Here is a 27975-nt window from a genome sequence, read left to right on the forward strand (position 1 = left end):
CAGTTGGCTGGACAGCGAGGCCAACAGCGTATACCGGGCGGGGGGGGCTGGGGGGCTGGGGGGTGATGCAGAGCGAGGCAGCAGCGTGGGTTCAATCCCTGTACCGGGCTGGGGGGCTGGGGGGTGATGCAGAGTGAGGCAGCAATGTGGGTTCAGTCCCCGTACCGGGCTGGGGGGCTGGGGGGTGATGCAGAGCGAGGCAGCAGCGTGGGTTCAGTCCCCGTACCGGGCTGGGGGGCTGGGGGGTGATGCAGAGCGAGGCAGCAGCGTGGGTTCAGTCCCCGTACCGGGCTGGGGGGCTGGGTGGTGATGCAGAGCGAGGCAGCAGCGTGGGTTCAGTCCCCGTACCGGGCTGGGTGGCTGGGGGGGTGATGCAGAGCGAGGCAGCAGCGTGGGTTCAGTCCCCGTACCGGGCTGGGGGGTGATGCAGAGCGAGGCAGCAGCGTGGGTTCAGTCCCCGTACCGGGCTGGGGGGCTGGGGGGGTGATGCAGAGCGAGGCAGCAGCGTGGGTTCAGTCCCCGTACCGGGCTGGGGGGTGATGCAGAGCGAGGCAGCAGCGTGGGTTCAGTCCCCGTACCGGGCTGGGGGCTGATGCAGAGCGAGGCAGCAGCGTGTGTTCAGTCCCCGTACCGGGCGGGGGGGGTGATGCAGAGCGAGGCAGCAGCGTGGGTTCAGTCCCCGTACCGGGCTGGGGGGTGATGCAGAGCGAGGCAGCAGCGTGGGTTCAGTCCCCGTACCGGGCTGGGGGCTGATGCAGAGCGAGGCAGCAGCGTGGGTTCAGTCCCCGTACCGGGCTGGAGGTCTGGGTGGTGATGCAGAGCGAGGCAGCAGCGTGGGTTCAGTCCCCGTACCGGGCTGGAGGTCTGGGTGGTGATGCAGAGCGAGGCAGCAGCGTGGGTTCAATTCCCCGTACCGGGCTGGAGGTCTGGGTGGTGATGCAGAGCGGGGACAGCAGCGTGGGTTCAATCCCCGTACCGGGCTGGGGGTCTGGGTGGTGATGCAGAGCGGGGACAGCAGCGTGGGTTCAATCCCCGTACCGGGCTGGGTGGTGATGCAGAGCGAGGCAGCAGCGTGGGTTCAGTCCCCGTACCGGGCTGGGGGGTGATGCAGAGCGAGGCAGCAGCGTGGGTTCAGTCCCCGTACCGGGCTGGGGGGCTGGGGGGTGATGCAGAGCGAGGCAGCAGCGTGGGTTCAATTCCCCGTACCGGCTGAGGTTATTCATGAAGGTCCCGTCTTCTCAACCTTGCCCCTCGCCGGAGGTGCGGTGACCCTCAGGTTAAACCACCACCAGTCAGCTCGCCCCCTCAAAGGGGGAAAACAGCCGATAGTCATCTCGGACTATGGCGACTTTACCTTTACTTTTTAATATTAGCTAAATATATGAACATAGAACAGTACAGCACAGTACAGGCCCTTCGGCTCTCGAAGTTCTGCCGACCACTTATCCTAATCTAAGATCAACCTAACTCAAACCTCTTCAATTTATTGCTGTCCATGTGCCTGTCTAAGAGTCACTTAAATGTCCCGAATGACTCTGACTCCACCACCTCTGCTGACAGTGCATTCCACACACCCACCACTCTCTGTGTAAAGAACCTACCTCTGACATCTCCCTATACCTTCCTCCAATCACCTTAAAATTATGTCCCCTCGTGGCAGCCATTTCCGCCCTGGGGAAAAGTCTCTGGCTATCCACTCTATCCATGCCTCTCATCACCTTGTACACCTCTATCAAGCCACCTCTCTGCCTTCTTCGCTCCAGTGAGAAAAGCCCTAGCTCCCTCAACCTTTTTTCATAAGACATGCCCTCCAGTCCAGGCAGCATCCTGGTAAATCTCCTTTGTACCCTCTCCAAAGCATCCACATCCTTACTATAATGAGGCGACCAGAACTGGACACAATATTCCAAGTGTGGTCTAACCAGGGTTTTATAAAGCTGCAGCAAAACCTCACGGCTCTTAAACTCAATCCCCTGTTAATGAAAACCAACACACCATACACCTTCTTAACAACCCTATCAACCTGGGTGGCAACTTTGAGGGATCTATGTACGTGGACCCCAAGATCCCTCTGTTCCTCCACACTTCCAAGAATCCTGCCTTTAACCCTGTATTCAGCATTCAAATTCGACCTTCCAAAATCAATCACTTCACATTTATCACAGTTGAATTCCATCTGCCATTTCTCAGCCCAGCTCTGCATCTTGTCAATGAAGATTACCATCAGGTTGTGTTTTTATGATAAAATATATCCCTAAGTGACAAAATCTAAAACAGATTGGCAAAATGTATTCTCAGTAAAACTGTATTTTCCAGTGAGTTAATCCATGACTGGTTTTGTGTCACAATGTCGTGCATTAATGGAGCTTTTGCAGTCACGGTGGCAGCAGTTTTCATGGAAACAGAACTGGTAGACAGGACATAAAATAAAATCTAAGCAGCAATTAGTGGAAAAAAGCATGTGTTTGGACCAATGCATTCTTCAAGTTCAAATGACTAATGATTCAAAGGAACAAAGTAATTTGGACAGTTCTGTTTGTAGCATATTCCCAAGTGTCCTTACCTGCAAAATGCCGAATTCAAGTGCACTGTCAGTATAACTTAGAAGCTTTAATTCAAGGAGGAATCAGGCCCTAACGTGGCAGCAGAGTTAAGCAAAGTCAGTCTCACCCAGGGAATTTTATCCTAGCGTCAGATTGGACCCGAGGTGCAGCTGCAGTGTAAATGCAGTCACAGTAATGCAATTTACACACTTTTTCAGCCATTAAGTTTATTCCTTTATTAATACCGTATCGCTGTGAATATCCCTTATACAAGGGGCGGGATTTTCTGACCCCCCCCCCCCCCCGCCGGGTCGGAGAATTCCCGGGGGGCGGCGTGAATCCCGCCCCGCCGCCGGCTGCCATATTCTCTGGCACCAGCTTGCGAGCGGGCGGGGTTTACACCACGCCGGTTAGGGGCCGATGGCAGCGGCCCCCTCGGCAATTCTCCGGGCCCCGATGGGCCAAGCGGCCATCAATTCCTGGCCAGTCCCGCCAGCGCGAAATGGACATGATCCCACACGGCGGGACCTGGCTGGTAGGCCGTCTAGTGGCGTCCTCGGGGAGGCGAGGGAGGATCTGGCCCTGAGGGCGGCCCCCACGGTGGCCTGGCCCGCGATTGGGGCCCACCGATCAGCGGGTGGGCCTGTACTGTGGGGGCCCTCCTTCCTTCCGCGCCGGCCTCTGTAGGGCTCCGCCATGGCCGGCGCTGAGAAGAACCCCCCTGCGCATGCGCAAGAACACGCCGGCTGGTCTGCGCATGCGCGGAACCACGGCGGCGATTATGCGCATGCGCCAACTCAGCACTCTTCAGCACCGGATGGCGCGGCACCAACACCTCTGCCGCCGGCTTAGCTCCCGGAAGTGCGGAGGATTCCGCAACTTCCGGTTGGCCCGACGCTGGAGTGGTTCGCGCCGTTCTTGGCGCCGCCGTCGGGCCAGCGTGCCAAGTGCAGGAGAATCCCGCCCAAGGACTTTTAAAATTGGACATTTTTTTTTGTTCATTCAGCTCTCTCTTTCTAAATGTAGGGCATACTTTAGGGACAGGGAACTAGATGGCCATTAGCAGACAGTGCAAGCATCAAATACAGCAATGATGAGTGAGCTCAATCACACAAGTCAATCGAACGATGAAAGGTAATGTGTTGGAATGATCATGGCTCTTATCCCGGTCTTTAAGGTCACCCTAATTGCATTCCAAACAGAAGACTTATTGAAGAATTTTGCTTATTAGTTTTTGTCACTTTTTTTTGTTTTATCGGCTGTAACTTATTAGCTGGTACTACAAAGCACCTCTCTGCCGACTGTCCAAGACTGTTCTGGCTTCTCCAAGAATTAAAAATTAATCTCCGGGACATGGCTCCAAGTAAGACAGTAGAAAAATCAAAGTAGCATTAAATAACCGGTTTAATACCTGCATTTAGCAGTTATAAAAATGTTGTGAGGATGAGGAAACATAGGCTGCTTGACTCAAGTGAAGAATGATCCAATGAGGTAAAGAAGAGCCTGTAACTTCTCCAATTGTTGGGGAAAGGCAGATGTTGCGAGGGTTGCCGTGTTGGATGAGGCCAATGAAGGAGTGGTTAGGGTGGGGTAGCTGGAGGCTGGATGTTACGCAATGAAACCTCCAGAAATAAGTCTACAGTCGACAACTCTCTGCTGGGATTGAAGAGATCTGAAAACTTTGCATGGGAACAGCTGATGGATCGAACACTTCACCTTATAGTTTTTAAAGTACAAGGTCATCTAAATTCTGGTTCAAATCGCTCCAAACATTCTCTGCCTCAATCAGAATTAACAAAAGAAACTAGAACCTGGAATGTAACTGAATCACAACATTCACTCAAATCACTTATCTGTCAGGTTGCTCACACTTAAAAAATACAGAATTTTCTCAAATGGAGAAGCAGAGAGCTGCATAATTTACCTTCCCTTTCTTCCTCAATTTGTGTCATCCGTAATTCCATGACAGCCCTCTCCTCCTTGGCCTGGCCCCGTGCTGATTCAGAAACCATCTCTTGCCACTCAAGCAAACGACTCTGCAGTTCTTCGGCACTGCCAGATTCGCTCGTCTACAGGGGCATTACACAAATGTGCAGTCAGCCGCAAGACTAATTGGATAATTACAAATTCTTGCTCGTGTCATTAGATTGGGAACATGTGACCATTAGATAAAAGAGCAATAATTGCAGCCATTTGCCTCTCAGCCATATTGGGTTAACGGTGCATCAAACGGATCAAACAGGTTCAAAGTAACGCAGCAAAACTGGGACTGCGATGAAGGGAATGGCCTCCTGCTATAAAGTTACTTTCCTTTCCAAAGTTAATTATTCATAAAGTATCCGGTCCTCAATTATTTGCTACTGAAAATGATGTAACGAGTGAGTATTCAGCAGTTTCCAGGTAGCATTATAAGTCAATTATTTTAAAACTAACAGACAGGACTTTGTGGATGATGGGATTTCCGACCCAACCACCTGAAGAGTGAGCAGGGAACTCACCACACAGATCAGAGCAGCCCCACAGCCAGTTCATACTCCAAGCAGTGTTAATCGCAGGAGACAGTACTTCCGCCCCGCACTGAGACACAAGTCGCACACAGAGAGCTGCCCACAAATCTGATAGGCCGGAAGCGCTGTTGTCCCACCAGCCTCAGTGGCAGCAGGGACCAGGATTGGAATTACAAGCAAAGTCCCTTTGCTAGGTAGAAAGGCGTGTGGGGGGTCTCCCAGGCGATCGGAGGCCCACGTGTGGCTAGCCTGTGGACAGGGTAGCACCCTGGCACTGCTGATGCCACCCAGGCACCTGGCACTGCCAGCCTGCCATCTCAGTGGCAACTGGGCACTCTGACAGTGCCACCTGGGTGCCACTCTGGCACCGTGAACCATCTGGACTCACTGGACTCTAGCTTCTACCACCACCCCCCCATTCCGAGTGTTTGTAAACTTCACTCACAATCACACATGCCTTAGAATCTTCTTTCAAACAATGTTTTCCCTCAACTCTTTTCAACAAGATCCACCTCCAGGTTTTCCAACTCTCCTTTCAGTGTTCCTTTTGTCTCGAATAGCCAGGAGCTTTCAAACTCAATTTTATACAACTCCAGTCTATTCAATCTCTCTTCATAACTAAAACTCTCCAGCCCAAACAACATCGTAGTAAATCTCCTCTGGACATTATCCTGTACTATCACATGTGAATTCCAGAACTACACACAATACTCTAGCCGTGGCCTAACAAATGTTTTATACAGCACCAGCATAACTTGCTGCTCTTAAACATTGTATCTCGGCTAATAAATGCAAGTATACCATATGCCTCAACCACTTTATCCGCCTGCCCTGCTACTTTAAGGGACCAGTGTACATGCACATGATCCTCGGTGCTTCCCAGGGCTTATCATGTATTCCCTTACTTTGTTTGTCCTGCCCTAGTGCATCACCTCACACTTATCCGGATTGAACTCCATTTGCCACTGATCAGCCCATCTGACCAGTCCATCTATATCCTCTTGTAAAATAAGGTTATCCTCCTCACTGTTTATCACTTCACCAATTTTCGTATAATTCATTAATCAATTAACTGCACGTGCCATTCATTTGTCCACTCATTAAACTCCTCAAGGTTCGATTTAAGGAAATTTATTTACACAAATATATTTGCGGAGTGTTCCAGCTGCATAGCCAGTGCACTGCACTCTGAGATTCGATTGAAGACAGCATATTTTTATAGTCTGGAATAACAGCTTGAAGTAAACAGCCATGTTTATATTAAATAGACTTTGGAAAGTACGTAAGATGAAATACGTAGTCCGTATGTTCTTGCCCTTGGCTAAAAACAACTCGAGTACACATTTTGTTATCTTAAAATGAAATGAAATGAAAATCGCTTGTCACGAGTAGGCTTCAATGAAGTTACTGTGAAAAGCCCCTAGTCGCCACATTCCGGCGCCTATTCGGGGAGGCTGGTACGGGAATTGAACCGTGCTGCTGGCCTGCCTTGGTCCGCTTTAAAAGCCAGCTATTTAGCCCAGTGTGCTAAACTAGCCCCTTTCGGAGGATAATGTGTTTTCATAACAGGGCCGAGACCAGAATATTAAGCAGTATTTTGTTTACGTTACCTGACCTACTTATTTTCATTCAAAAGCAGTGTTGAACTACAGTCAAGCATTTCCCAGCATGCTTCTAAGTTGGCAACTCATTAATTTCCCTTCCACATGGCCTATACCTTCTTTGTCTTCCTGGCTCAATTGCCGTCTCTTCTAATTTTGGCTGTGCATCTCCATCTCCCCCTCCCCCTTCCCCCCCGCCCCCTCCCCCCGCCCCCTCCCCCCTCCCCCTTCCCCCCCCCCCTCCCCCCTCCCCCTTCCCCCCCCCCCCCCCCCCCCCGCACCACCACAATGTTAGTTTAAACCCTCATCCAAAATATATTGACTTTGTTCAGTCTCATTGCTCTTTCCTCACACCCAGCGTCCCAGCTGTCCTCTAGTTATACTATTCTGGTTAAACCTATGTCCCCTAGTTATATGTACTCAAAGTACTTCAGTAAACAATGCTCTTCACCTGTGCACCCTCACAACATAATTAATCAGTTATTAACAATCGGGGCAGTCAGAAGGGCAGCAGTAAGACCACCCGCAAAACTGTATGTGTCCCCCACCCCACCCCACCCCTTCCTTCAGCAAGGACCATAAATGTCTGCCCAATAGATCAAGTAGTCCCTTTGTGCAGAAGATTGGCTTCTTCTACTTTACCTATTGCTTCAAAAATATATGTTTCATGTCTTTATCACTGACGACTTATAGATGGGTTTCTCAAAACATTACTACGAATGACATTGTGATTTTGAAGGATGTCTTTCTGGCAACAATATAATGGGAATTTAAGTCCTCACAATCCAAATTTCATGTGAGCAAAAATAGACAGGACCTTTTACTTGAATTCACAGATGGTTGCAATTATTATCAGGATTGATCTTGCGATTTTCACGAATTTATTTTCCTGTTTTGCAGAAAATTGTTGTATTTAATGTCAGCTGTACCACTTTCTCATTCTTGCCAACAGGTCTTCAGAGTTGATGTTACTACAATGTTCAAACTGCAGTCATAGCACTCTGCAACGTCAAAACGGATTTTCAAATGCTCTGCTGTTTCCAATACTGCACAACCCAATACAGTGCAGACTCTTTCAGGTCATGCGTGGTTAGTAACGGATACTGAAACAGTCTTTCCTGGAAGCAGACTGTCCACCTAAACTGCAAACACCAAGTCAGGTATGCAAAGGGACAAAATAATGCAAAGGATAAACTTTGCCAAATTTAAAACCCCATTTTAAAACAATCCAAAATAAGCAATAATAAAACAAAACACATCAATTAAAAATCCATTGGCAGAGTTTGAGGATGTTAAAGATTGTTCACAATGTGTATCATCAGACTGTAAAGCGGCACATGGATAAATGATATACAACACAAAGTCTGCCAACCTGGGAAATTGCCCGCTTGGTCACCTGTTCCAAATCTGCTTGCATTTTCTGCTGTTGCTCTTCATACAGTTCTAATTTTGCCAGAAGCACCTCTGCAAGAAAAATGCACCATCATTCACTGAAACACAGAAAACAGGAGCAGGAGAAGACCATTTGGCCCTTCAAGCCTGCTCCACCATTCATGGCTGATCATCCAACTCAACAGCCTGATCCCGCTTTCCCCCCATATGCTTTGATTCCGTTCTCCCCAAGTGCTCTCTCTAACTGCTTCTTGAAAACATACAATGTTTTGGCCTCAATTGGTTCCTGTGATAACGAGTTCCACAGGCCGACCACTCTCAGGGTGAAGAAATTTCTCCTCATCTCTGTCCTAAATGGTCCACCCTGAATCCTCAGACTGTGACCCCTGGTTCTGGACACACCCACCATCGGGAACATCCTTCCTGCATCTATCCTGTCCAGTCCCGTTAGAATTTTATAGGTTTCTATGGGATCCCCCTCCCCTCATTCTGAACTCCAGCGAATACAATTCTAACCGATTCAATCTCTCTTCATACGTCAGTACCGCCATCCCAGGAATCAGTCTGGTAAACATTCGCTGCACTCCCTCCATAGCAAGAACATCCTTCCTCAGATAATGAAATGAATGAAAATCGCTTATTGTCACAAGTAGGCTTCAAATGAAGTTACTGTGAAAAGCCCCTAGTCGCCACATTCCGGAGCCTGTTCAGGGAGGCTGTTACGGGAATCGAACCGTGCTGCTGGCCTGGTCTGCTTTCAAAGCCAGCGATTTAGCCCAGTGCGAAACAGCCCCAGATAAGGACACCAAAACTGCGCACAATACTCCAGGTGTGGCCTCATCAATGCCCAATACAATTGCAGTATTCCTGTACTCAAATCGTCTCGCAATGAAGACCAACCATTTGCCTTCTTTACTGCCTGCTGTACCTGTGAGCTTATTTTCAGCGACTGATGCATGAGGACACCAAGGTCTCGCTGAGTGTCCACCTCTCTCGATTTATACCCATTCAAATAATAATCTGCCTTCCTATTGCTACCGAAGTGAGCCCACTCACTCAGCCTGTCCGAATCCTGCTGAAGCATCTCTGCATCCTGCTCACAGCTCACCCTCCCACCCAACTTTGTATCATCTGCGAATTTTAAGATTTAGTTCCCTCGTCCAAATCATTAATATATAATGGGAACAGTTGGGGTCATAGAACATGCAGTGCAGAAGGAGGTCATTCAGCCCATCAAGTCTGCACCGACCCACTTTAAGCCTCACTTCCACCCTATCCCCTCCTAACCTTTTTGGTCACTAAGGGCAATTTATCATGGCCAATCCATCTAATCCTGCAAATCTTTGGACTGTGGGAGGAAACCGGAGCACCCGGAGGAAACCCACGCAGACACGGGGAGAACATGCAGACTCCGCACAGACAGTGACCCAGCGGGGAATCGAACCTGGGACCATGGCGCGGTGAAGCCACAGAGCTATCCACTTGTGCTACCGTGCTGCCCTGGGTCCTGGCACAGATCCCTGCGGTACTCCACTTGTCACTGCCTGCCATTTAGAAAAAGACCCATTTATTCCAACTCCTCACTGCCTGTCTGCTAACCAGGTTTCTATCCATCTCAAGACACAACCCGCAATCCCATAACTTTACACATTAATCTGCTATGTGAGACCTTGTCGAAAATTTTCTGAAAATCAAAATTAAACACATCCACTAGTGCTCCCTGGTCAACTCTACCAGTTATATCCTCAAAGAATTCCAGCAGATTTGTCAAGCATGATTTCCTTTTTGTTAATCCATGCTGACTGCCTGATTACACCACTGCATTCCAAATGCTGTGTTACAGAATCCTTGATAATGGACTCCAGCAACTTCCCCACTACTGACGTTAGGCTCACTGGTCTATAGTTCCCCATTTTCTCTCTACGTCCTTTTTTGAATAGCGGGGTTACATTAGCTACCCTCCAATCTGTAGGAATCATTCCAATGCGGGTGGCACGGTAGCACAGTGGTTATCACTGTTGCATCACAGTGCCAGGGTCCCAGGTTCGATTCCCGGCTTGGGTCACTGTCTGTGTGGAGTCTGCACGTTCTCCCCGTGTCTGCGTGGGTTTCCTCCCACAGTCCAAAGATGTGCTTGTTCGGTGAATTGGACATTCTGAATTCTCTCTCTGTGTACACGAACAGGCACTAGAACGTGGTGACTGGGGGCTTTTCACAGTAACTTCATTGCAGTGTTAGTGTCAGCCTATTTGTGACACTAATAAAGGTTATTATAAATGTCCAAAGAATTGTGGAAAATGAACGCCAATGGATGTGCTATTTCTAGGGTCCCTTCCTTAAGTTCCCTCGGATCAAGATTTATCAGCCTTTATTTAATCCCTTCAATTTCCCCGAAACCATTTCTCTACTAATACGGATTTCCTCCAACTCCCCACTAAAACTGGTCTTTCTCAGAACTCCCGGTACATTATTCATGTCTTCCTTTGTGAAGACAGAAGCAAAGTATGAAGTTAGTTCCTCCGCCAATTCTTTGTTCCCTATTACGAATTCCCCTGTTTCTGACATTCATTTTTATCAAAACTTTTCTCTTTACATACCTATAGAAACTTTTAGTCAGTTTTTATGTTTCCCGCTAGCTTACATCCAAACTCTATTTTCCCCTTCTTAATCAATCCCTTGGTTTGCCAATTTTAAACTGTTCCCAATCCTCAGGTCTATTGCTTTTTCTTGTTAATTTGTATGCCTCTTCTTTGAATCTAATACTCTCTCTAATTTCCCTTGTAAAGCCATGGTTTGGCCACAGTTCCCTGTCTACTCTTGCGCCAAATGGGAATGAACAACTTTTGGATTCACGTATCTGCTCCTTGAATGCCTGCCATTTCCTGTCCACTGTCCTTCTTTTCAGTAATATTTCCCAGTCCGTCATAGCCAACTCGTGCGTCATCCCATCATAGTTTCCTTTATTGAGATTCAGGACCCTGAGTTACCTCAATAAAGGTATCTCCTATTGAGATTCAGGATATCTCAATAACAACAAAAGAACACAAAAGGACACAGGGGCTGGTTTAGCACAGGGCTAAATCGCTGGCTTTGAAAGCAGACCATGCAGGCCAGCAGCACGGTTCAATTCCCATCCCAGCCTCCCTGAACAGGCGCTGGAATGTGGCGACTAGGGGCTTTTCACAGTAACTTCATTTGAAGCCTACTTGTGGCAATAAGCGATTTTCATTTCATTTAATTTCAAATAATTAAAACCAATCGCTGCATGTACCATTTTGTGCTCTCAACTTGTCAAGATCAATTGTTTTTTGTTCCAATTTCCCTTTCTCCTCCTCCAGTTCAGCAACTCGGTGTTTGAGGACAATTTGCTCCTGGTGAGAACTTCCAGTCTAATGAAAATAAAAATTACTTTAATTAAAGCAATGGGATTTATTTTTATGAACAACATAAATGCCAATTCAAATTAAAAAAGGAGCCAGAATATTCTGTGGTTAATTTTGACACGTGCTTTCTACATCACACTTTCATTTTTTAATTCACTTTCTTTTGCACGTTCATCTCAATTCCACATCATTTCCTAGTTAGAAAAGACTAGTAGCGAATCAGTCAATGCCTGCAATTCTACAAAACCAGGGAATCCAGCTTTTGGCACATTTCTGAGGGATGGAAGATGAACACAAGAAAAGGATGTGCCGATGGGGTTAGACAGAGTGGGACCTTGCTCGTGTGGATAGGTGGCATCATTTAGTTGGGTTGAATAGCTTGTTGGTGGACTGTACATTCCATGTCATTCAATGCAAAGGCTGTACAGAGATTCAGTTCTTCTGACCATCACTCAGAAGTACTCCTCACATAGTTGAGCTGAGATAGAAGACTGCACAGAAGTCAAAGCAGAAAAGCTCTCATGGCACCCAATGCAAGGCAGGAGATTTTAACTGTTCATGAAACAAAAGATGCCATCACAATTATCCTGCTTTCATTATGAGAGTATGTCCTTGCATTTTCATTCCACTTAAATAAAAGAAAGATGGACCCTTTTACAGATGGTCACCATATATCAGAGGTTTATATTTACACATACCATTGCATTCCTTAAATCTCCTTCAGCCTGCCTGATTCTGGATTTGGACCAAGCTTTCATTTTCAAGAATTTGGCCTCCGATTTTACAGCATCTTCCGTTTTAAGTTTCAGTTGCTCTTTAAAGAGAATGAAAATAAGCATACTGATTACACATCAGATACCTGGGAACCCCACCACCTGGAGGTTCCCCTCCAAATCACTCACCATCCTGACTTGGAAATATATCGTTGTTCCTTCACTGTCGCTGGGGCAACATCCTGGATCTCCCTCCCTAACAGCACAGTGGGTGTACCTACACATCAGGGACTACAGCGGTTCAAGAAGGCAACTCACCCCCACCGTCTGAAGGGCAACGAGGAATGGGCAATAAATGCTGCGCTGACCACATCCCGTAACAGAATTTTAAAAAACATCTTAACAATCCCATTAACACCAACGGAACAATCAAAAATTATTGAATTTATCATTTAACTCAGCAGCAAATAATTTCTTTTTTGAATGTAAAATGTATGGAGATATTCTCATAATTATGTTGTTATGTTGGCGGCAGATAAATAATAGAACGTTATTGGCATTTGATGCATTTATCGTATTTTCCAAAGGGACTTTAGCTAAACTGTTGGAAATACAATGCCGTACCATGCAAAACAAATAGTGAGCACCGTGTATGTGTTATTTTTTCCTTCTTGCCTCTTGTGTATTGAACACCGACATTCTGTAATGCTAGAATGAGTTGTAACACTGCAATCAGGATTACATCACACAGTGGTGCGCAATGTTAATAACCTAACCTCCTCTAACTCAGAACCCAGAAAGGAATGAGTTGGTTCTGACTTTCATACCTCATTTTCTTTACTTAATGCGGTTATTCTTACGAGTTCTTACCTATTTCAATTTAATTCTCATTTGCAATGTTAACTTCACAGATGACACGGGCCAATACATGAATTACCAGAGGTGCTACTTGTATGAACACATTCTGCCTGTACTTTATTCACCATGGTGGACAAACACAGATCTGATCATTCACAAAGTTACAAATCAACTGCAGGACCAAAAGATATTTTAAAGAGCAAGCAGGCTATAAAATAATTGATAAGAATGACTGAAATTTACCACATACGTGACCAATCAAAACAGGCAAGCTATAAGCGAAAATTAACAATTAATCACCGATAGGAGTAGCCGCTGGCAATATTAACTTTGCATTTATCATATTGTCATGTGAGAGTACCTGTAAGAAATGGATGTTTATGCAATGTACCTTTAAGAAATGGAGCTGATCATATTACTGAAGTGATGTCAGAGGGTGGGGGGAGCTGAGCTCACTTCTGCTTTTTGAGTTTCAGTTTGAGAAAGCAGCTGGGAGTGTCTGTGTGTTTTGCTGTGAGCTGCAGGAAGAAACACAGAGCTGTTCTGGTGATGTCTGCAAACCAAAGACTATAAATATATTGAATGTAACCTAATGTGCTCCTATTTTTGAAGGTTATAAGTCTTTTGGATGTTTAAAGGAACAGTTTGAAGGATTATTTAGTGTTGTAGTCTTTTGGGGTTATCTTTGAAGTAATTTCAGGTCATTTAAAAGGTCGCTGTCTGTGGTGAAGTGAGTACAGATTAACTTGCTTACCTTGCAGGTCAGCTGTTGAGTTCGGGAGTGAGAGCTGGGACCTTAGAATCAGCGCGGGAATTTTGAAAAAGCGCGGGGGCTGCGAGGCAGAGGGGACCATTTAAAAGGTCGCTGTCTGTGGTGAGGTGAGTACAGATTAACTTGCTTACCTTGCAGGTCAGCTGTTGAGTTCGGGAGTGAGAGCTGGGACCTTAGAATCAGCGCGGGAATTTTGAAAAAGCGCGGGGGCTGCGAGGCAGAGGGGACCATTTAAACGGTCGCTGTCTTTGGTGAGGTGAGTACAGATTAACAACTTACTTACCTTGCAGGCCAAGTCGATTTCAGCAGGAGCGGAGCAGGCTAGTCCATTTCAGCGGGGGCAGTGCGGAAGTGATTTCTGGGAGGTAAGTTTCTCCTTTAAATTTTTTTTTAAAATTCTAGTGTTTAAGGTGGGAACAGGAAGTCGACCCGCGGACTTCTGGGAAGACCCTCACCAATAAATTCTGGTGGAGAGGAAACCCGAGACACTACACGTGTAGTGTCTCCCACCCGGCCTCCTCCTCTAACCTAATAATAAAACCCTTTGGTGTGAGGTAAGTACCATATTTTATTATTGTTATTAATAATTTTTTTATATATATATAAACAAATTTAATTTAGTTGTTAGCCAGATCTTGGTAGAAAGTTAGAGGAATGGCAGGGAAGGGAGTGCAATGTCCTCCTGCAGGATGTTTGAGGTGAGGGATGCCGTTAGTGTCCCTGCTGATTTTACCTGCAGGAAGTGCTGCCATCTCCAGCTCCTCCAAGACCGAGTTAGGGAACTGGAGCTGGAGTTGGAAGAACTTCGGATCATTCGGGAGGCAGAGGGGGTCATAGATAGCAGCTTCAGGGAATTAGTTACACCAAAGATTGGAGATAGATGGGTAACTGTAAGAGGGACGGGGAAAAAACAGTCAGTGCAGGGATCCCCTGCGGTCGTTCCCCTGAGAAACAAGTATACCGCTTTGGATACTTGTGGGGGGGGGGGACTTACCAGGGGTAAGCCATGGGGTACGGGCCTCTGGCACGGAGTCTGTCCCTGTTGCTCAGAAGGGAAAGGGGGAGAGGAGCAGAGCATTAGTAATTGGGGACTCTATAGTCAGGGGCACAGATAGGAGATTTTGTGGGAGCGTGAGAGACTCACGTTTGGTATGTTGCCTCCCAGGTGCAAGGGTACGTGATGTCTCGGATCGTGTTTTCCGGGTCCTTAAGGGGGAGGGGGAGCAGCCCCAAGTCGTGGTCCACATTGGCACTAACGACATAGGTAGGAAAGGGGATAAGGATGTCAGGCAGGCTTTCAGGGAGCTAGGATGGAAGCTCAGAACTAGAACAAACAGAGTTGTTATCTCTGGGTTGTTGCCCGTGCCACGTGATAGTGAGATGAGGAATAGGGAGAGAGAGCAATTAAACACGTGGCTACAGGGATGGTGCAGGCGGGAGGGATTCAGATTTCTGGATAACTGGGGCTCTTTCTGGGGAAGGTGGGACCTCTACAGACAGGATGGTCTACATCTGAACCTGCGGGGCACAAATATCCTGGGGGGGAGATTTGTTAGTGCTCTTTGGGGGGGTTTAAACTAATGCAGCAGGGGCATGGGAACCTGGATTGTAGTTTTAGGGTAAAGGAGAATGAGAGTATAGAGGTCAGGAGCTCAGATTTGACGTCGCAGGAGGGGGCCAGTGTTCAGGTAGGTGGTTTGAAGTGTGTCTACTTCAATGCCAGGAGTATACGAAATAAGGTAGGGGAACTGGCAGCAAGGGTTGGTACCTGGGACTTCGATGTTGTGGCCATTTCGGAGACATGGATAGAGCAGGGACAGGAATGGATGTTGCAGGTTCCGGGGTTTAGGTGTTTTAGTAAGCTCAGAGAAGGAGGCAAAAGAGGGGGAGGTGTGGCGCTGCTAGTCAAGAGCAGTATTACGGTGGCGGAGAGGATGCTAGATGGGGACTCATCTTCCGAGGTAGTATGGGCTGAGGTTAGAAACAGGAAAGGAGAGGTCACCCTGTTGGGAGTTTTCTATAGGCCTCCAAATACTTCTAGGGATGTAGAGGAAAGGATGGCGAGGATGATCCTGGATAAGAGCGAAAGTAACAGGGTAGTTATTATGGGAGACTTTAACTTTCCAAATATTGACTGGAAAGGATATAGTTCGAGTACATTAGATGGGTCGTTTTTTGTACAGTGTGTGCAGGAGGGTTTCCTGACACAGTTTGTTGACAGGCCAACAAGAGGCGAGGCCACATTGGATTTGGTTTTGGGTAATGAACCAGGCCAGGTGTTGGATTTGGAGGTAGGTGAGCACTTTGGGGACAGTGACCACAATTCGGTGACGTTTACGTTAAGGATGGAAAGGGATAAGTATACACCGCAGGGTAAGAGTTATAGCTGGGGGAAGGGAAATTATGATGCCATTAGACGTGACTTGGGGGGGATAAGGTGGAGAAGTAGGCTGCAAGTGTTGGACACACTGGATAAGTGGAGCTTGTTCAAGGATCAGCTACTGCGTGTTCTTGATAAGTATGTACCGGTCAGGCGGGGAGGAAGGTGCCGAGCGAGGGAACCGTGGTTTACCAAAGAAGTGGAATCTCTTGTTAAGAGGAAGAAGGAGGCCTATGTGAAGATGAGGTGTGAAGTTTCAGTTGGGGCGATAGATAGTTACAAGGTAGCGAGGAAGGATCTAAAGAGAGAGCTAAGACGAGCAAGGAGGGGACATGAGAAGTATTTGGCAGGAAGGATCAAGGAAAACCCAAAAGCTTTCTATAGGTATGTCAGGAATAAGCGAATGACTAGGGACAGAGTAGGACCAGTCAAGGACAGGGATGGGAAGTTGTGTGTAGAGTCTGAAGAGATAGGCGAGATACTAAATGAATATTTTTCGTCAGTATTCACTCAGGAAAAAGATAATGTTGTGGAGGAGAATGCTGAGCTCCAGGTAAATAGATTAGATGGCATTGAGGTACGTAGGGAAGAGGTGTTGGCAATTCTGGACAGGCTGAAAATAGATAAGTCCCCGGGACCTGATGGGATTTATCCTAGGATTCTCTGGGAGGCCAGGGATGAGATTGCTGGACCATTGGCTTTGATTTTTATGGCATCATTGGATACAGGAATAGTGCCAGAGGACTGGAGGATAGCAAATGTGGTCCCTTTGTTCAAAAAGGGGAGCAGAGACAACCCCGGCAACTATAGACCGGTGAGCCTCACGTCTGTAGTGGCTAAAGTCTTGGAGGGGATTATAAGAGACAAGATTTATAATCATCTAGATAGGTATAATACGATCAGGGATAGTCAGCATGGCTTTCTGAAGGGTAGGTCATGCCTCACAAACCTTATCGAGTTCTTTGAGAAGGTGACTGAACAGGTAGACGAGGGTAGAGCAGTTGATGTGGTGTATATGGATTTCAGCAAAGCGTTTGATAAGGTTCCCCACGGTAGGCTATTGCAGAAAATATGGAGGCTGGGGATTGAGGGTGATTTAGAGATGTGGATCAGAAATTGGCTAGCTGAAAGAAGACAGAGAGTGGTGGTTGATGGGAAATGTTCAGAATGGAGTTCTGTCACAAGTGGAGTACCACAAGGATCTGTTCTGGGGCCGTTGCTGTTTGTCATTTTTATCAATGACCTAGAGGAAGGCGCAGAAGGGTGGGTGAGTAAATTTGCAGACGATACTAAAGTCGGTGGTGTTGTCGATAGTGTGGAAGGAAGTAGCAGGTTACAGAGGGATGTAGATAAGCTGCAGTGCTGGGCTGAGCGGTGGCAAATGGAGTTTAATGTAGAGAAGTGTGAGGTGATTCACTTTGGAAGGAAAAACAGGAATGTGGAATATTTGGCTAATGGAAAAGTTCTTGAAAGTGTGGATGAGCAGAGGGATCTAGGTGTCCATGTACATAGATCCCTGAAAGTTGCCACCCAGGTTGATAGGGTGGTGAAGAAGGCCTATGGAGTGTTGGCCTTTATTGGTAGAGGGATTGAGTTCCGGAGTCAGGAGGTCATGTTGCAGCTGTACAGAACTCTGGTACGGCCGCATTTGGAGTATTGCGTACAGTTCTGGTCACCGCATTATAGGAAGGACGTGGAGGCTTTGGAACGGGTGCAGAGGAGATTTACCAGGATGTTGCCTGGTATGGAGGGAAAATCTTATGAGGAAAGGCTGATGGACTTGAGGTTGTTTTCGTTGGAGAGAAGAAGGTTAAGAGGAGACTTAATAGAGGCATACAAAATGATCAGGGGGTTGGATAGGGTGGACAGTGAGAGCCTTCTCCCGCGGATGGATATGGCTGGCACGAGGGGACATAATTTTAAACTGAGGGGTAATAGATATAGGACAGAGGTCAGAGGTAGGTTCTTTACGCAAAGAGTAGTGAGGCCGTGGAATGCCCTACCTGCTACAGTAGTGAACCCGCCAACATTGAGGGCATTTAAAAGTTTATTGGATAAACATATGGATGATAATGGTATAGTGTAGGTTAGATGGCTTTTGTTTCGGTGCAACATCGTGGGCCGAAGGGCCTGTACTGCGCTGTATTGTTCTATGTTCTATGTTCTAATGGGTGTTAAGATATTCAATGTTTGTTTTAAAAGGTTAACTTGAGTACATAGAATAAAATTGTTTTGTTTTAAAAACCACTTGTCCATTTCTGCTGTATCACACCTGGAGAATACGCCGTGTGCTTCCCACACCACAATCTATTAAAAGTTGCAGGTCGGTTGAACTCCATGAAACACTTTGGGGTTCTGTAAACCCGGACCCATAACAATATTAAATGCATACATGGGGAAATGGAGCCGTTATACTGGCACATCTCCAATTTTATCATGTATCCAAATAGAAGTTGTGCTTCTCAACACCAAGTTCACAGAACAGAAGGCGGCAATTTGATCCATCATAGCTGGCACAATATTGAATTAATCCAAAACTATGGTTAGCATACTCTCTTCACAAGTCAATATCTTCCTCTGCTTCAAATGTTTGCACATTTTATTGTTTAAAAAAATGTCTCTGCCTCAACTTCTCCTTGTGGCAAAACATTCCAAACTTCAATAACCTTCTGCATAAAAAATGTCTCTGAACATCTATCATTATTTCCTTAGTAAAACTTTTCAACTACAGATAGTTTGTTACTTCATCTCAAGGGGAAATGGCCATTCCCTATTTGCTCTTTCATTAATTAGGAAATAATTGGGGAATAATCTTTCATTATTTTAAATACCCCTGTCAAATATTCTCTTGAGCCCTCACTGCTGCAGTGCACATTGTCCCAGTATTCTCCCACTCGTCCCTGGTATTATTTTCCCCATATTATCATTCAAACCCAGCAACAGACATCTGTAGAATTAGCAGTGTCTCAGTTGTGGCCTGGTATGGCGGCATTAACATTTCCTGGTTACAGGAATTTCAAAAGAAACATCGTGAACCACTCTCCCGGTTAGGGGACCGTGAAGAGGGATCGTGAACCTCTCTCCCGGTTAGGGGACCGTGAAGAGGGATCGTGAACCTCTCTCCCGGTTAGGGGACCGTGAAGAGGGATCGTGAACCTCTCTCCCGGTTAGGGGACCGTGAAGAGGGATCGTGAACCTCTCTCCCGGTTAGGGGACCGTGAAGAGGGATCATGAACCTCTCTCCCGGTTAGGGGACCGTGAAGAGGGATCGTGAACCTCTCTCCCGGTTAGGGGACCGTGAAGAGGGATCGTGAACCTCTCTCCCGGTTAGGGGACCGTGAAGAGGGATCGTGAACCTCTCTCCCGGTTAGGGGACCGTGAAGAGGGATCGTGAACCTCTCTCCCGGTTAGGGGACCGTTAAGAGGGATCATGAACCTCTCTCCCGGTTAGGGGACCGTGAAGAGGGATCGTGAACCTCTCTCCCGGTTAGGGGACTGTGAAGAGGGATCGTGAACCTCTCTCCCGGTTAGGGGACCGTGAAGAGGGATCGTGAACCTCTCTCCCGGTTAGGGGACCGTGAAGAGGGCTCCCCAAATTCCTTCCTGATGTCACAATCGGTGAGTTTACCAAAGCAAAATCAGCTCCTTGGCAAAATCATTCGACAGTTCACCAAATTCAGCAAGGAAATTAACCATCCAACCCCCCCCCCAGGTGACGATATTCACTGTTGGCCATTTCAGGCCCCTACTGATGAAAACAATAATCGGGACAGGAATTGAACTCTACTGGGATTATTCTTGTCATGGGTTCCCTAAACATTCCGATCTATTGATCAAAGGATCTGAACAGAACACGAGAACATTAGACATTGGAGCAGGAATAGGCCATTCAGCCCCACCAGCCCGTTCTGCTATGGCTGAGCTTCAACCCAATTTATATCGCTCCTCCAAGGCAGTACTGCGGAAGAGTACATGATGCAGTGATAGAATGCAGCAAATGTGGCAGTCAGTTGCACAAAGTGGAGATTGGTTAGCTCAGTTGGCGAGATGGTTGGAGTGTGGTTCAGGTGAAGCCAATGGCACAGATTTAACCCCTGAACCAGCTGTGGTAGTCCACGGAAGCCTGCCTCCTTCCCTGTCCCCATGCTTGATGCAGACTGGTGCCCTTCAAGCGAGACAACCAACTTGTTTCTTTCCACCAAGAGAGAGATCCCCCTGCCGTCCTATGCGGACGTGGGCTGATTACCTTTCCGAATTTGCTGAAAGCAAGATCCAATAAACAGCAATACGTGGTGATTGGATAATCTGCCTTTTTGTTTGATTATTCGGTAATTTAACTGAAATGTGGGACAAATTGAATCTACCGCTGATCATTTCATTTGTTGAAAAGTATTTTTATTCCACAAACGTTCACAATTTACAACAGATATAAAAACCCCGCAACACATTGAACAACCTCCTCCCCCCTCCCAGAAACAGAACTGTCATTTCCTTAATCCCCCTCTCTTCCCATACCCGGACCCGGAACCTTGCAACCATCCACCCCGGCTCAAAGCCATGATTTCCCCTAATCGGCATCACCCCTCACCCAGCCCCCAGCCTATAGTGCTGTCTAAACTGCCTGCAGATCTTCAGCGTAGCCACCACCACTGGACTCACCGAATACCTCCCTGGGGCCATGAGGAGCGATGCTGTTGCCAGCACCTGTAACCCAACCACCTACAAGAGCCCACCTCCATCCTCACCCACAAAGTCCCCACCTCCCTATTCCATCCCTGAAATCTTATCTGCATTTGCTGTCCGATCGTATCAAATTCGGGAGGCCTAGCCTCCCCCGCCTGCCGACCCCTCTGCAGTATCACCTTCCTACTCCTGCCCACCTTCCCCGCTAGCCAAAGAAACGAGGAGATCAGCCTGTCCACCCCCCTGAAAAACACCTTGAGCAAAAAGACCGGCAGGCACTGAAACAGAAGCAATAATCGCGGAAAAACATTCACCTTTACCACCTGTACCCGGCCCACCAACGACAGAGGGAGATTGTCCCACTTCAACAAGTCGGCCTTCACCCTCCCATCCAGCTAGTGGAATTAAACTTCCGAAGCTCTGCCCAAACCCGGGACACCTGCATCCCCAAATACCTAAAGTGAGACGTGCCAAACGGAATGGCAGCCACCCCCCACCGCCCCCCCCCCACTCCCAGCCGCGTCCCACAGGGGAGACTACAAAATATTCACTTTCCCCTCAATTCATTTTGCACCCTGAAAACGTCACAAATCTCGGAATGAATCCCATTATGCTTCCCGCTGAAGAGCCCGGCTCTGAAATCCGCATACAAGGACACCATGGGCGGGATTCTCCCAGCCTTGGGCCGGGCCGGTGAATCCCCGTGACCGAGCCCCGCCGCCCCGACGCGACTCACCGCAGAGCGGAGAATCGGCGCCATTGGCGCCGGCGTGGTTGGCGCAGCGCCGGTCGCTCTACGCGGCCCCCCCGCGATTCTCCAGCCCATGTAAAAAAAAACGAGTCCCACCGGTGTCGTTCTACCCTGCTCTGAGCCGGCAGGATCTCGGCCTTGAAGGGTCGGGTGGCAGCCTGTGGGGGGGGGGGGGGCCTCCGATGTGGCCTGGCCCGCGATCGGGGCCCACTGATCGGCGGGTCGGCCTCTGTGGCTGGGGGCCTCCTTTCCTACGCACCGGCTCCTGTAGCCCTGCGCCATGTTGCGTTGGGGCCAGCCCGTTGAAGGAGGCCACTGAGCATGTCCGCGCTGGTGCCGCGCCACTGTGCATGCGCGGATCCCATGGCGCACAGTTCGCGCCGGGATCGGCAGCTGGAGCCATGCTGGCCCCCTGCAGGGGCCAGAATTATTCCTGGCAGCGACCCGTTCACGCCATCGTAAAACGTAACGGCGTTTACAGCGGCGTGGACACTCTGCCACAGGGTGGAAGAATCCCGCCCCCTATATTCCAACCACCCCCTCACTATCTCCTTCCACAACCCCGAGCTCCTCAGCGCAATGGCCAAGGAGTCTATAACCAATGCAAACAGAGGGGGGGGAGGGGGCATGGGGCATCCCTGCCTCGTACACCGGTGCAATGCAAAATACCCTGAATTCATATTATTCGTGTGCACGTTCGCCATTGGCTCCTAATACAAAAGCTGCACCCATGTCACAAACTTCGGTCCATAAGACCATAAGACATAGGAGCAGAATTAGGCCACTCGGCCCATCGAGTCTGCTCCGACATTCAATCATGGCTGATATTTCCTCATCCCCATTCTCCTGCCTTCTCCCCATAACCCCTGATCCCCTTATTAATCAAGAACCTATCTGTCTCTGTCTTAAAGACACTCAGTGAATTGGCCTCCACAGCCTTCTGCGGCAAAGAGTTCCACAGATTCACCACCCTCTGGCTGAAGAAATTCCTCCTCATCTCTGTTTTAAAGGATCGTCCCTTCAGTCTGAGGCTGTGTCCTCTGCTTCCAATTTTTCCTACTCGTGGAAACATCCTCTCCACGTCCACTCTATTCAGGCCTCGCAGCATCCTATAAGTTTCAATAAGATCCCCCTCATCCTTCTAAACTCCAAGTACAGACCAAGAGTCCTCAACCGTTCCTCATATGACAAGCTCTTCATTCCAGGGATCAATCTTGTGAACCCAACCCCAAATTTCTCCAACATCGCCATCAAATAACTCCACTCCACCCGATCAAATACTTTCTCCACATCTAACGCCACCACCACCTCCGTCTCCCTTCCCTCTGCCGGAGGAAGCACCACATCCAACAACCTCCTCATATTCGAGGACAACTGTCTGCCCTTAAGGAACCCCATCTGATCCCCCCTTGGAAAGCACTCCTCCAACCTTAACGTCAGCACCTTTACCAATATCATGGCGTCCACATTCAGCAGAGATATGGGCCTGTATGACTCACACGCCACAGGATCCTCGTCCTTCCTTAGCAACAACGAGATTGAGTCCTGCCCCATCATTTGCAGCAAGACACCCCTTGTCCATTGCGTTCTCAAACATTCCCACCATCAACGCGCCAGCCTCTCCGTAAATCTTTTATAATATTCGACTGAGAACCCATCAGGCCCCGCCGCCTTTCCGGTGTTAACCGTTTTAGTTGCTGTGATATGAAGAGTCTAAAGTTCTGTTCCTTTTTCACAAACACACATTTATTTCATTCCAACAGCCTTTGCACAAAACTCTGACGATACATCACCTGACAAAGGCCACCTGAAGCTCCTTTACATATCAGTGTCAATTAATGGATACTTAACATAAATGAGACAACTAATTGCAATGTCTCTTAACCCATTACTTAACAGTCTCCCCTTCCTTGGAGAAAAAAATAATAATTAGGTGAAAACAAAATTTCAAGAAACTCAAAAACACACACTATTTCCCCCCCTTTTTTTTTTGTTTGGACGGGAAAGAAAAAAAATAGTCACAGAAACAAGCGCCCTTCATTAACAATCTCCAAAAGTTTCTGTGAACTCGCCCCTCTTTTCGTAAAACAGTGACAGTTGACAGCTCCTGTCGACCCATTAAATTTTTGTTATTTCCCCTCTGTCCAACATCTGCTTCAAACTTGCGATGTCTATCCGTAACCTCTTTTCATTGACACTTTTTGTAGAGTGCACATTTTCCCACAGGGATTTATTGTCAATGTGACAGTCAATAGGTATATTACCCAAATCCCCTAATCCCAAAATTTCTGTCAATATCATATTTATATAAAAGGCCATATCCACCGCCTCTACAAGGCTTAACGTCTCAGCAACCAAAGTGCTTTTTACCACTCTCCTTATTTCCTTCTTTTCTTTGTTTCCCACACAAGCGGGCAACATTTCCCATTGTTCTCCAAAAGGAAAATTATAAAACCTCCTGCGCTTGAAACCCCATCACATAAATTTGCGTAGGACGCATCACTATAAACTATGAGTTTCAAGTGCCTACGGTCACCTAAAACCGGGAACTTCAAAACACACTCCTGTATTTTTAGTTTGGCCAACGCTTTATTTGCTCTCATTACGTCTTCCACTTTGGGGTCATTCATTTTTGTACTCAACTCAAAGACATCAAAACTCACGTCCGGTCTAGTCTGTCTACCTAACCAGTTCAGTTGCCCAATTAAACTTCGCAGTTGCTCTTTTTCTATCTTTGAAACCATTGCGTCTTTTTGTGAAACTCGGCCACGGCTAATTGCTATTGGGCTCATGGTTTCCAAATAAGATTGCTGGTGTAAAGTTGCCCCTAACTTAGTCTGTACAATTTCCAGTCCAATATATTTAAATGCATCGGAAGCCTGACTTCCAACCCTGAATTCTTTCCTCAAACCAGAGATTACAATAGCTTCAAAATCACTAGTCCCACCCCACAAAAAATCATCGACATGCATCATAAAAATGCCAGAAAGATTTCCTTTATAGTGCCAGTAAAACATTGCAGGATCTGCTTTCAACTGGCAACAGCCTAACTTTAACAAAACTGACCTTACCGAAAAATACCAGACTCTAGATGCATCATTAATCCATATACACATTTGTTCAACTTCCAGAGTACCCCTTCTGTGTTAGCTGCTTCTTTAGGAGGACGGAGAAAAATGTCTCTCTGGAGCTGATGCCCCTGCAAAAAGGCAGCTATTATATCTATAGATTTGCATTCCCATGCCTTTGTGGCTAATAGAGCCAAGAAGATCTTTAAAATAACCTTTCCTGCTTTCGGTGAATCTCCCCTTAAATCCTGATCTTCTAAGTTTTCTTCAAATCCCCTTGCCATGAGCCTGGCCTTTGCCTTATACGTTCCATCCGGAAGAACCTTTTCCGTGCAAATCCATCTGTGGGATAGAGCTCTTTGTCCCCTATCCGGTACTTCCGTGTATACCCCAAATTCACTCCAACTATGCAATTCTTGCTGTTTAGCTTCTTTGATAACTTTTTCATCTAATTTATTTGAAGCCATCAAAATCTCACGTGCATGTGGGCTTCTACTCCTATTAGTATTTGTAGTCTTACTCATGTTCCGGGATCTTGATAAACTACGTCCCCTCTCCCGCCTGGTATCTCGTTCTGTACTGCTACTGCTTGATCTTTCCCTTCTGCTGTGGGATGTCATTTCAATAGTTCTCGACCTTTTCCTGCGGACATGTTCACTATCCGATGTGCTATCTGAACGGGCACTGCGTTTCTGTGCCCTACATTTTTGAACTTTGTTTTCCCAATCCATTGTCTTAATTGACTCCTTCCCCTGAATGCTGTACATTCAACCAATGTTTATACTTTCCAGTGGCCTTCCCTTCTTTCCTAATAAAAGTTGCAACCTTCCATTGACTAGACCCTCCAGGCAAGTATGTCACTTTTGTACCAACTTTTGGCAGTTGCCTTTTCAGAAAAATGGCCTGTTCTAATTCATCAGAAGTGTTGTGTTCCTCCACAGAAACCCTGTCTATATCAGTTAATTGGTCCTCATAGCTCTGTAACACATGCGTACCAGATGACTCTGGTTCCTCGTCATGTCTGTCTGATCTGTCTAAATTTGAAAATTTGTAATCTGCACCCATTATCCTTGATGAATGGACCCTAACAGTTTGATTACCATGCTGCAAAATAATTGTTTTGCCATCTATGCCTATGATCTTCCCTGGGCCTTTCCATTCATTAGAATTGTCTCTCTTATAGTACACCATGCCTCCTTGCTGAAAAACGGCATCTGATGGCCGTACGTTATGTCTTAAAGCTCTGCCAATTCTTTCAGAGACTTCTGCTTCCCAAAAAGTTTTTCTACTGTTATGTAATGCATTTAAATGTTCAGCAAAACTAGAGCTAATTGTAGTCCCCTCCCAAGCTGGAGGCTGGTCATCCAAAATGGACGGTATTTTAGGATTTCTACCAAACACTAATTGATAAGGACTATAGCCCCCAACTATCTGCAATGAATTCTTTGCATGTACTGCCCATGCTAAAGCTGAATTTAGCCTGCAATTTGGTCGATCTGCCAAAATTTTCCGAAGCATTTCATCGATGACAGCATGATTTCTTTCACAGACACCATTACTAAATGGGCTTACTGCAGCCGTATTCATAACTCTGATATTCATGTTTTCACACATATCCCTAAATCCCTGGCCAAAGGTAGGGTTACTATCGGTCGTGCTGGTGTCCTTCTGTACTTCCTACAAACTTCACAGCGGTCACTAACCTGTTCTATCAGTTTAGTATAGTCGTCATCCCTTACCCCGGCATCCTTTAATACATTTTTCAGCCTCCGAGGAGACGAATGTGCAAATTACCTATGCAGTTTTAATACCACAAGCTTTTTAGCAGCTAAAGTCCCATTTTCAACTGCCATTAACACATCCTTAACCACTCTACTTGAAATATTATTTGTCAGTAATGGAATACAATAGTGTCCCGACTGTGTAAATTGTAAGTCCACCGTCTTTCCAAAAACTGTTGCCTTATCCTGTTCCATATCCAGCTTCATGTGTGCTTTCTTCATCGACGGTCTGCTCAGAAGCAAAGGTATCTCACTTGATACAACATCCGTGCTAATGAAATGATTCACTCCGGCAATATTGCAAGGGATCACCACTCTTTTCAGCGACTTCAGAGTATTATCATCCCCAAACCTGAAACTTGTGGAACTTTCAAATTCCTTAACTTTGTTACGATTTTCAGCATTCAAAGAGTCCAGGTAACATTTTAACCAGTCAATTCCACACACAGTAGATGTGCAGCCACTGTCCAATACAGCAGTTGAAGGATTCTGCAACAAACACCCTCATTACCGGCGTAAAACTGCTTGTCAATAGGGCAATGCCTTCTTTCTGGTCACTATCTTTTTCCTCTTCTGACTCTTCCGTGTCATGTGTCGCTTCAAACACTCTACCATAACGAGTTGGACAGTTGAAAGCATAATGGTATTGAGAGTCACATCAAAAACATCGATTTATCATGCCCCGTGCATTTCTGGGGTTCATTTTCCTATTGTAGGTTCTAACTGGGTTTCTGTCTTCATAATTCCTTGTCTCGGTCTCCTTCTATAGTCTTGAGCCCTGTTCGTAGCCATACGATTTCGCCATCCTGTTAGTAGTGTATCTTCCATATTCTGCCTTATTGCAGGCTGACCTATTTAAGTCATCAGAGCCATTGGAATCGAATGTTTCCCCAGAAACTTTTGTAAAGCTTTTGTCATCTGTTCGAATAAGGTATCCTTATCCACAAACTGAACCCCTGTCAAAACCAGGAGCCTATCCATGTTGCTCACTCTCGCACAGTCAAGTAATTTAAAGGCCAACACAGACTGTGGAAATTCCAGATTGTGTTTCTGCAGCCTTTTATATAGTCTGCCACATTCCATTATATAGTCTTCCATGGAGATATCCTCCATTTTCCGGAACTTATCAAAATCCGACCATGCTACATACGCACTTAACAAATCATCTTTCTTATAAATCTTATCCATATAATGTAATAAAGTCTCCAGACCTTCTTCTGAGTCTAACTCTTCCAATTCCAGCTCAGAAAGTACTTTGTTTCGGATTTTACTGCCATATGGTAGAGAAAGAGCCAATGCCATACCGTGTTTTCTCTTTCCCAAAGCAGTTACCTTAGTCCACATAACTACTGCACTTCTCCATTGGTCGTACGATTCCCTTTCAGAAAATAAGGGAGGATAGTCCTATCCAGCCATCTTTATCCTCGGTTCAGCCATATATCCCTTTTATTTTCTCACTCACTCCTTGGTTTGATCTGGAAAGTTGCATCTTTCAACCCTTCACATTTACACAGCAACCATCCTCTGCTACCAACTGTTAGAC

General features: G+C 46.8%; 1 protein-coding gene across 3 annotated transcripts in view; it reads right to left on the reverse strand.

Moving 5' to 3' along the window:
- The window catches only part of LOC140384763 (uncharacterized), a 127864-nt gene that overhangs the window by 56118 nt on the left and 43771 nt on the right, over positions 1 to 27975 (reverse strand). For all 3 annotated transcript variants that reach the window (XM_072466760.1, XM_072466761.1, XM_072466759.1), the window contains exons 11-14: positions 12125 to 12240; positions 11315 to 11432; positions 8024 to 8115; positions 4468 to 4612 (exon numbers count right to left, since the gene is read on the reverse strand). In XM_072466760.1, coding sequence (XP_072322861.1) covers positions 4468 to 4612; positions 8024 to 8115; positions 11315 to 11432; positions 12125 to 12240 — 471 coding nt within the window. The remainder of the gene's footprint in view (positions 1 to 4467; positions 4613 to 8023; positions 8116 to 11314; positions 11433 to 12124; positions 12241 to 27975) is intronic.

This window comes from Scyliorhinus torazame, chromosome 10 (genome assembly GCF_047496885.1).
Source record: "Scyliorhinus torazame isolate Kashiwa2021f chromosome 10, sScyTor2.1, whole genome shotgun sequence".
NCBI classification, from domain to species: Eukaryota; Metazoa; Chordata; class Chondrichthyes; order Carcharhiniformes; family Scyliorhinidae; genus Scyliorhinus; species Scyliorhinus torazame.